Genomic DNA, 9,309 nt, shown 5'->3' with positions numbered 1-9,309 from the left:
AGTACCCGTCGAGCTAAGTAAGAGAGTGCAGTTGACATGATGGTACTAAAATGTACTGCACGTAGGAATTATGAATGACCTGGCACGTATTGCTTATCGTAAATGTGAATGCACTCTTTAGTTTCACGCTGTTAGGCGCCACACTGAACATCGGATCCCTTGTCGGAGCAACTGCCGCCCTTCTCCAGGTACTTTTGGTGAGCTTCTTCAGCGTCCCAGAACTGCTTGGCCTCCTCAATCTCCGTGACAATAGGCTTGTCCAATGTCTTCTGATGCTCCTCCTTGGACGCCAGCGCGATCTTGTGTTGCTCCTCATTCTGGTAGTAAATGCCTGAGCGATACTGCGTGCCAACGTCGTCCTCCTGGCGGTTGAGTGACGTTGGGTCGTGAATGGTCCAGAACACCTTGAGTAGCTCCTCGTACGTCACTTGACTCTCGTCAAAAGTGATCTTAATGGACTCAGCATGGTTCGTACGGCCGGTAACTACCGTGCGGTACGTGGGGTTGTCGGTCTTGCCTTGCGAATAGCCCACGGACGTCTCGATGACGCCAGGTACGCGGTCGAATGCACGTTGCACGGCCCAGAAGCAGCCAGCGGCGAACGTGGCGATGCTGTACTTGGGGTTATTGGTCATGGGAGTAGTCACTTGATGCGCGGTGAGGAGAATGCGAGAGTGAGGCTGCAGACGAAGGTGACATCGACAGTGAGATCAGCAAACACCTTTGATGTCCAATGAGAGCTGTGCAACTTGCTGGGTCAAGGATCCGTGCTGCGTGATTGGTGTTTGAGATCGCCTGGCACTCGACTTCTGGTGGATCTCCATCCTGGAGTCCAAGCGACGACAATCGGTCGTGCAAGGGCCACTTGATCATGGTTGCAGCGAAAATGAACCATTGGTGAAAGTCACCAACAGCGTCGTCAACAGCGTCGTTCATGGATGTATCTGATACCATCGGAACTAAATGTGAATGCGATTTGCGTGACGCGCAGCGCGTCGTGCAGCAAGGCGCGTTCATTCACCTTGCGCGACTCGGAAGAGGCCTTCCGTCGCTTGGAAGGCCTTGTCGATCACTTTACTACTTGACACCACCCACTGAAGCGTCTTCTCAACCACGTACCATGGCCATTCAAGCTATTCAAGTGACTCCGATCCAAGTTCCGAACGGCTCCGCCGTTGATTTCGGTGCTGCCATCACCAATGTCGACCTGGAGAACATCACAGACAAGGACTTTGACGTCATTCGCAATACGCTGTACAACTCACACGTGGTTGTGCTTAAGAACCAGCAGGGCGTCTCTCCTCGCGCGCAATACGAACTGACCAAACGCTTCGACCCGGCCGCATCGACCTACGGCCACGGCAAGACGCTCGACGTCAAGCGCTCTGTGCTACACCCGGATCTGAAGACCGTTCCACACCAACCGCAAGTCCAGATCATCGGACACGGACACTACGATGAGTACGAAGGTCTCAAGGACTTCACGCTCAAGCACCCGCACCACAAGGTGTTCCACAAGACAGCGATCCCCGAGGAAGACGATCTCAACTACACACGGTTCTATCGTTGGCAGATCGATGCGGCTCTGTATAAGCTCAACCCGCCCAAAGTGACGTCTCTCCTGGCAGTCAAAGTGCCTGCTGGACGTCGTCAAACTCTCCGTTATGACGACGGCAATGGAGATGAATTGGATGTCGCTTTGGGCACTACTGCATTCGTTTCGGGTCAGAAGATGTATGAGCTTTTATCAGAGAAAGACAAGGAGTTTGTTCGTGGTGCCAAGGTCGAGTATGCACCACATCCGTACGTATGGATGTCGCCTGCGCGTTCACGTTCGGATGGACTCGGTATGGTCACCGAGGGGCTAGAGCTGCCTTTGGATCGGCTCCCACCAATTGACAAGAAAGATATCAAGATCCTACCCATGTGCTGGAAGAACCCCGTGACTGGTAAACTTGCACTTCAGATCCATCCGAGTGCCACCCGTGCTATTCACCTTCCAGATGGGAGCAAGATGACCTATCTGGAAGAGGTGCGTGAGCTGGTACACCGCTTACAGCGTCCAGCGATCGCCCCAAAGTACGTCTACGCACATGAGTGGGAGGAAGGAGATCTGGTGCTGTTCAATAATCAAGGAGTCATTCACTCCGTAGTGGGTGCATTTGGCCCCGGTGAGAAGAGATTGTTTCGCCAATGCAACCTTGCAAGTAGTGAGGGCGTCATGGGACCCGATGGGAAGCTGTACGAGTAAGTGTAGCCATCATTCGCTAGTCGCGCTGGAAGAGACACTTGTAGTTTTCAACACCGGAATGATTTTATCGGCATACATTTGTATTAATGTCCTTGTGGTGTTGGCGGCTTTGGTTATTATTTTATGTTAAGTTTTGGAGGATACGAACGGACTATTTGGAGTCCGAGAACCGCTTTGGAATTACTGAAACATTCGCCGAAGCTTTGTACTACGGCATCGGGGGCGACGCTGTTGGCAGCAGCTTGATGTTTTGTCCGATGAAGGTCAGTGAGAACATGGGACACAGTTTCTTGGCCTGGATGCCGCAGAACGCGACACCGAGATTCCGTCCGTTCACGTAGAAGCTCAGGCGGCCGTACTCCATATCCAGCAGTACGCCGACGACATCTCCGTCCTTGCACGGGTCCGCATAGTACTCGATCGTGTCGTGGAATTTGTGTCCGGTGGCACACGAGATGCCCCAGAACACGCCGCGACTCACAACACTACTGTTGAGCGCAAGATCCGCAGCCGCCACACCGACAAACACTCCTTCTCCACCTCTGGCACTCTGCAGCTTCACTTCCCAGTACTTAATGCCACATGCCACCTCGCAGTTTCCCAGCACTGAGCCGCAGCCTTTGGCAACCTGCACTGCACGCGTGTTGTCCTCCTGGAGCAGCATGTAAAACGAGCATTTCTTCTTATCGAACTGCACCATGGGCGTCTGTAGCACCAGTACTGGGTGCTCAGGTCCCGCTCCAATAGTGCACTCTCCCAGCTTAAGGTGCGGTTTGATCTCGTGCTTGCTCACACTGTCCGTCTGTACGAGCGACACGGCGACATTAGGCCCCAGTTCCAGGTGGCGACGCACGGCGTCCACCATCTCCTGACCAGAGCTCGTGAGCGCAAATGATAGCGAGAACTTGATGTGCTGCGTCTTGGACAAAGCGTAGAACGTGAAGAGCGGCACGGTCGCTACCAGGTCTGAGTGGACATATGCGTGTCCCCATGGAAATTCGACGTGCGCGAAGCCCTGGCGCTCACTGGGGCTCGCGTCCTCAGGCGACGCACTCTGTGGCTCATCGTCGTGTAGCGATCCGTAGCCAAAGGGCGTCGCCACGCGTTGAAGTGGCGGAGAACCCGGAGCTTGAGACGCCATCATCTTGAAGCAGTTGACTGTCGATACTGAAAATGCCGCAAGGTCGGAGTTCGCACTTATTCGGGACATACATTTCTGAAGATGATGCAAAGACACGAAACGACACACTGTAATACTTAATATAGTTCCACATGTCCCTCCCCAAGGTCTGCTTCACTTTTAAACAAAAATCCTTCTATAACTTATGCACCTCTCTACCATCATACCTTTTGTAAAGCATACCCTTGTTGAAGTGGTAACTTGAAGCTCGGTTCTTTGTCCGCATTCACTCTGACAAAATCCTACGGCTAATGGGCGCTACGTGCTGCCGCTGTCAGCACTTGGACGACCCGCTGCTGTCGCTGCCCCGTGCCTCCGCCTCCGCCATGAGTGCCAACTACAACCAGTTCTACGTGCCTGCACCTCTCGCCGCGTCGAGCTCGAATTCTTCTTCCTCGTCCTCTTCTCTTGCCAATTACGTGGCCTTCCCCTTCCCATTTGTCTCGAAGCCCAAGAGCGGCGCTCGCAACAAACGCAATAAAAGCAGGAGCAAGAGCCACGGCAAGAAACCACACAGCTCCCACAACGGATCGCACTCACGAGTTACAGTGCCCTACGTCGGCGAGCACTGGCGTAAGACTTTAAGGGGTAGATATGCCCCACTTTCTCTACTGGAGCTCAGTGTACGCAATATCTGCGCCCAATTATTGGTACATCACGAGGACGCATTACAAGCCGGCGCTCTACCGCCTGAATTGGCTTCCAGTGTGCTACAGCGGCTCAAACGACACTATGTGCTGGACAAGCCGCAATTCCAGGCTCTAACGCCATTCTTACTGCTAGAGTGGAACTTGGCAGACCAACAGGACGTAGAGGACTCGTGGTTCGATGATATCCCGGAGGCAACGCTAGAGAGTGTGAAGAGTATTGACGTATCCGGGTGTATCCATCTACAGCAATTTGGATCCGAGTGGGGACGACATGTCAACAGACTGCCAGAGCTGCTGGTGGCGTCGTTTCAAGGATGCACAGGACTGTCGAAGGAGTCAATTGAGACGCTCAAGTTCTCGACGAAGTTGACGACACTCAACTTGTCTGGCTGTGTTAATGTGGATGACAAGTGCATTAAGACACTGAGAGAGCTGGAACACCTGAAATCGCTGCAATTGGTAAGAAGTCAATACGTTTTCTGTACTTTGCATGAAGCTGATTGGTATTTACTGTATGGTAATCGCAGGTTGGATGCCATAAGCTGACGGATAAAGGAGTCAAGCGGTTATTTAAGCTAACAGAACTGGAAAAACTGCGTCTAGGACGCTGTAGAAAGGTGACGGATGAGGCTTTTGATGGGTTTGCAGCCTCCTTCCCGAAGCTGCGGGAACTTGACGTAGCAAACTGTCGGCTGAGGTAAGTTTTATTTGTGCTAAATGACTTGAAAGTATGGCTAACGACCAAGCATGGTGGATAGTGAGAGAGCTATGCAGCACATTGGTCAGATCAAGAGTTTGGAAGCCCTGGTGATTCGTGGTTGTCAAGACATCTCTGACGACGGCATGGCGTCACTTTCTGAACTGACCAACCTCAAGTATTTCGATGCACGACACTGCGGCAAGATCCATTCCATTCCAACGGAGTGGACGCAGCTCGAGGTTCTCCTGCTCGGATACACTGCTTTTGCTGAGTCAGATACAGCTGTCTTACAGTCCTTGACCAAGTTGCAAGAATTGGAGCTTCGCAAGTGCCGGATTATGAAGAGGTATTTTTCTAAGACTATAAAACGCTGGGACGATTCACCTAACGTATTTTTGCATGCTTTGGAGTACAGAGGATTTCAATTTATTAGCCGCCTCAAACACCTCGAACGTCTCGAGGTGGCAGAGACCACCCTGACTGACTCTGCACTGCTGGAAATTTGCAACGGTGTCAGAAACCTGAAGGCGCTCAACATTTCGAATACAGAGATCAGCGATAACGGAACGTCAGGCCTAGCAAAGCTCCAGGAGCTGCGTATTCTTCGGTTGGATACATCAGGCATCACCAATAGAGCGCTGGCGAACATATCGTTTCTTCCGCAACTCGAGAGACTGGACTTGTTTGGCGCAAAGTAAGTGCCGTACCGAGCCGACAATGTAGTGATCATTTGATTTTAACGCTGTTGTGTACGTAGCATCACCGATAATGGGCTCATCCACCTGATTCCGCTGCACAATCTCCAAGAGCTGACGATATGTGGAGGCAACATCGGCGACCGTGGTGTGGGGCTCATTTCGAAATTGACGTCGTTGACGTCTCTAAACCTGAGTCAAAATAGGTAAATGCGTGTTCACTTTTGATCTCTCTCTGCTCTCGCAACTGACAAATACGTCTTCCCAACAGAAATATCAGGACCAAGTCGCTGTTTTATCTCCGGTCGCTAACAGGCCTGCGATGCCTGAATTTGTCCAACACAGGGATCTCTGCACTCTCGCTTCGTCATCTGTCTCGTAAGTCCATGTTGCCTTATCATCTTAGTGTTGTTAATACTGATTCAACTTGTGTAGCTTTGAAGGAGTTGCAGTCCTTGTCCGTCTACGGGTGCTCGTTGTCACAAGGACATATTGACGTCTTGAGAGGTACGGATGATACTTTATCATTGTCCTAAACTGTGGCCAATGATTTTCTTGTGTTGCGTGTGCAGAAATCTTGCCCGAATTGAAGTGTTTGCGATGCACATGAAGGGGACGGCTACTGCGTTTGAAGTTGTTGTGAGGACACATTTCTTGTTGGATGCAAACTATGTATGTGGACGCAGGCGTATTGTATATTCTAAGAGATAACTTTGATGTGTACTGCAATATTTGTAAGGTGGTTTCGAGTTTTTATTTTTGACGCGATAGGTGAAGCGGCGTCATTCCATCCCTGTGCTGATGAACCGAGGCTGCAACCAGCTGATACTACCGAGGTGAAGAAGCAGCGGTGCAGCGATGCAGGCCCGACAGGAGAATGCACTTCGGCGCATGGAACAGGATTATGACAGTCGCATGGAGGAACAGGTAGAAGATCTTCGCGATAAGATGAGGCTGCTGCGTACGTGTTACGTGAACCCTGCAATAGTGATGGTATATTGGCTAACACTTGCATCTATCGTCGTTTGCAGAGGTGGACAGAAAGAGCAACATCGATCTACTCGAGTCCAGCAAACAAACCAACAAGGATTACATTCGCCAACTGAAGAACGAGAATCGAGATCTCCGCAAAGCTCTCGCCGACATGAAGCGAACTTCTTCGGCAGGTGCTGCTGGCTCACAAGGCCTAGGCCTGTCAGCGTTGGTTGGAGTAACCGATGATACAGATGAAATCGCGTCAGCCATGCAGCAGATGAACAAGGTTCGCAAACAGCACGACGACCTAAGGCATCGCGTGCATTCGCAAACAGCGTTGCTGGAGGAGCTGAAGGACGAAGTAAAAGATCTCGAGCTGGAGTCTAAGAAGCCGAGTCTAGAAGATACACCCGAGACCCGCAAGATCCGAATGCTGGAGAATCGACTTGATAAGGCCATGATCAAATTCAACGAGGCGCAGAGCATTCGGAAAACGTACGAGCAGATCGTCAAGCGCCTCAAGGATGAACGTATCGGGTTTGACAATCAGTTGGCCGCTATTGAGCGCGCTCTAGCGGCCAAGCAACACGACTACGATGAGCTTGTGTTGCTCTCGGCAGATGCTGCTCATGCGCGTGAAACGATCCTGTTGGAGCTGGAGAAGGCACGAAGTCAACATGAAGATGAGAAGCGACATCGCGAGAAGGAACTCCGAGAGAAACAGCAGTACGTGAAGATCCGTCTTGAAATGACGAACAGAGTGGACAAGCGAGAGAAGCACAAAAGCTCAGTGATAGCACGAGACACCGGAGACTTAAGCTGCGAAGGTGAGAACCATCTCAAGGCTTCGTTGATGTCTACCATGATACAGCAGGGAGTTGTGGGTGAAGAGAAGAAAGAACATCGCAGTAAGATAGACATTTTCGAAAGCGCCTTCCGCAAGATCAAGGAAGCCACAGGTGTCAGTGATGTGAACGAAGTTATCCAGAAGATTACAAGTCAGGAAAGCACGACCGATAACTTGTTGAACTTGTCAAAGGAGAACCAAACCCGATTAGAGCGACTGCAAGCAGAACATTCGGTGCTCAAGGCTCGTGTCGAGGAGCTCAAGTACAGTGGATCAGGCGGTGGCCACCGACGCAAACTCGTGGACGATCATGAACAGAATTTGGTCTTGGCTAGTACGAAATTGGAGCGAGCTAAGCTGAAGTATGAGCGGTTGGCCAAGGTGCTCATTGGTGTTAAAGCTGGAGTCGAACATCTCGTGGATAAGATGGAGAGCGTCCGTGAAGATGACCAGGTTATCATTGTTACGGACGACACTCTTGTGGAGGCGCTTGCAGAGAGTGAGATCACTTTGACACATCTATTGAGTCAGATCAAGCTTGCAGGAGCTGCAGAGTCATCGATGGACTCATCGGCTGTACAACAGAAGAAGGTTGACAACACTCGTGTACCTGTGGCAGCATTGAAAACCGCAATGGCAACTGGCAGTCTCATCCCCCAAGGACTGGGATTGGATGCAGACATTCTCGTCGCAAGACCATACAATCAACGTATCGCGTTGCCTGGCACCGATGGTCTTACTGCTGAAGAACTGGAGATGGACGACATGGCGAATGGAGGAATGTTACTAGACGACACTGAAGAAGCTTTGAGTCGGGATCGTGTCAAGCGGGCATCCTCTCAAGTCATCATGGCACAGGACAAGAAGAAGAAACGTGTGCTCAAGAAGAAGCTCAAAGAAAGCGGCAACGAGTCATCGGACGAGGAAGGTAGTGCTGGGCCAAGTATTAGCGGTAACACTACAAACCAGATCGATAGTTCAACCCGAGGGCCACCTACACAACGCTTAATATCCTCCAAGAAGAAATAAAAGCTCGACGTCTCGCACACTTGTGTATTTCCTACCTGCACGTTCATAAATCTCACCTAAAACGTACATTTTAGAAGCTAAAGTGGTGGTCCGGCTTGAAGCCCAGTTCCTCCAGAGCCGGGAGCACTGCGAACTTAAGCATCGGCGGAGGTCCGCACATGAAGATCTGGACATCCGGGGCCGCAGCAGGCAGGTGCTTCTTGATCATATCCGCCGTCACGAAACCCGTCGAGTACTTCCAGCCGTCCGTGGCCTTGTCTACAGTGTACCAGAACTTGACGTTGGAGTGGTTGGCAGCCATCGCTTCGATCTCCTCGCGGCACAGAATATCGGCCTCGGTCTGATTGGCGAAAAGCAGGTAGAACTCCGTCTTGTCCTCGGGGTCCTGCAGCGCTCGACGAATCACTTGCAGCATGGGGGTAATACCGGTGCCACCAGCAATCATTCCGATCTTAGCAGCTTTACGGACCTCGGGCACCACGTCACGCACGCGGTGTTTGATGTGGATCTCGCCCTTGCCCACGTATGTGAGCTTGCCCTTGGGGCCAGACACCTCAATAGTGTCGCCAATAGCCAAGCTCTCAAGGTGTTGGCTCATCTTGCCACCGTCCGGGAACTTTGGGTGCACGTTCTTGAAGTAAACCTTAATCACCAGATCCACGTAGCCCTTGGTGTCGTCCGAGCTCACTGGGGTGTACGAGCGCATCACCAGTTTGCCCTCGCTGTCGGTGTAACGTAGAGAGATGTGCTGACCCACAGGAAGTCCCAGGATGTGCTGCGGAGATGGCAAAGCGAAGCGGAAGCGACGCGTGTCATGTGATAGCGTCTGCTTCTCCACTAGTGGCAGATGTACGGTCGGGGGCAAGTCCCCCGGCTTAGCGGGAGCCTGCAGCGTCACGGGCGTCGAGTCTCGTGGCTTCAGATTCGCCAGCAACATAAAGATCGTCGTGCCTGCCACGAGCGCAACGCCCAGAAGCACGCG

The 9,309-nt window shown here is 51.8% G+C and overlaps 6 protein-coding genes across 8 annotated transcripts in view; 3 read left to right on the top strand and 3 right to left on the bottom strand.

The window, feature by feature from the left end:
* Positions 1 to 660, bottom strand: part of PPTG_12664 — a 2,715-nt gene extending 2,055 nt beyond the window's left edge. Inside the window, exon 1 of one of the 2 annotated variants that reach the window (XM_008909819.1) lies at positions 80 to 660. In XM_008909819.1, the coding sequence (XP_008908067.1) occupies positions 132 to 635 (504 nt within the window). In that variant the 5' untranslated portion in view covers positions 636 to 660 and the 3' untranslated portion in view covers positions 80 to 131. Of the gene's footprint in view, positions 1 to 31 lie in introns of those variants that run through there. The other variant, XM_008909820.1, reaches the window with a different exon arrangement.
* Positions 1 to 2,328, top strand: part of PPTG_12663 — a 2,878-nt gene extending 550 nt beyond the window's left edge. Inside the window, exon 2 of one of the 2 annotated variants that reach the window (XM_008909817.1) lies at positions 254 to 2,328. In XM_008909817.1, the coding sequence (XP_008908065.1) occupies positions 935 to 2,251 (1,317 nt within the window). In that variant the 5' untranslated portion in view covers positions 254 to 934 and the 3' untranslated portion in view covers positions 2,252 to 2,328. Of the gene's footprint in view, positions 1 to 188 lie in introns of both variants that reach the window. The other variant, XM_008909818.1, reaches the window with a different exon arrangement.
* PPTG_12662 (hypothetical protein) lies at positions 2,232 to 3,441 on the bottom strand. The gene has a single exon (XM_008909816.1). The coding sequence runs from the start codon at positions 3,393 to 3,395 to the stop codon at positions 2,460 to 2,462; it is 936 nt and encodes a 311-aa protein (XP_008908064.1). The 5' UTR covers positions 3,396 to 3,441; the 3' UTR covers positions 2,232 to 2,459.
* A 241-nt stretch (positions 3,442 to 3,682) lies between these two features.
* On the top strand, positions 3,683 to 6,086 carry PPTG_12661 (hypothetical protein; the record flags this gene model as incomplete). The annotated part of the gene is made up of 8 exons (XM_008909815.1): positions 3,683 to 4,540; positions 4,609 to 4,778; positions 4,840 to 5,127; positions 5,197 to 5,475; positions 5,539 to 5,682; positions 5,748 to 5,854; positions 5,912 to 5,983; positions 6,049 to 6,086. 8 exons carry the CDS (start codon positions 3,683 to 3,685, stop codon positions 6,084 to 6,086), a joined length of 1,956 nt encoding a protein of 651 aa, XP_008908063.1.
* Positions 6,087 to 6,334: 248 nt separating this feature from the next.
* Positions 6,335 to 8,327, top strand: PPTG_12660 (hypothetical protein; the record flags this gene model as incomplete). The annotated part of the gene is made up of 2 exons (XM_008909814.1): positions 6,335 to 6,437; positions 6,508 to 8,327. The coding sequence occupies 2 exons, from the start codon at positions 6,335 to 6,337 to the stop codon at positions 8,325 to 8,327; spliced, it is 1,923 nt and encodes a 640-aa protein (XP_008908062.1).
* PPTG_12659 (hypothetical protein) overlaps positions 8,212 to 9,309 on the bottom strand; it is a 1,642-nt gene continuing 544 nt past the window's right edge. Inside the window, exon 2 of the mRNA XM_008909813.1 lies at positions 8,212 to 8,970. Within this exon, the coding sequence (XP_008908061.1) occupies positions 8,398 to 8,970 (573 nt within the window). The 3' untranslated portion in view covers positions 8,212 to 8,397. The remainder of the gene's footprint in view (positions 8,971 to 9,309) is intronic.

Source organism: Phytophthora parasitica (assembly GCF_000247585.1).
Source record: "Phytophthora parasitica INRA-310 unplaced genomic scaffold supercont2.35, whole genome shotgun sequence".
In the NCBI taxonomy this organism is placed as follows: Eukaryota; Oomycota; class Peronosporomycetes; order Peronosporales; family Peronosporaceae; genus Phytophthora; species Phytophthora nicotianae.
The sequence above is the reverse complement of the archived record's forward strand: the minus strand, read 5'-3'. Positions and strand labels throughout refer to the sequence as shown.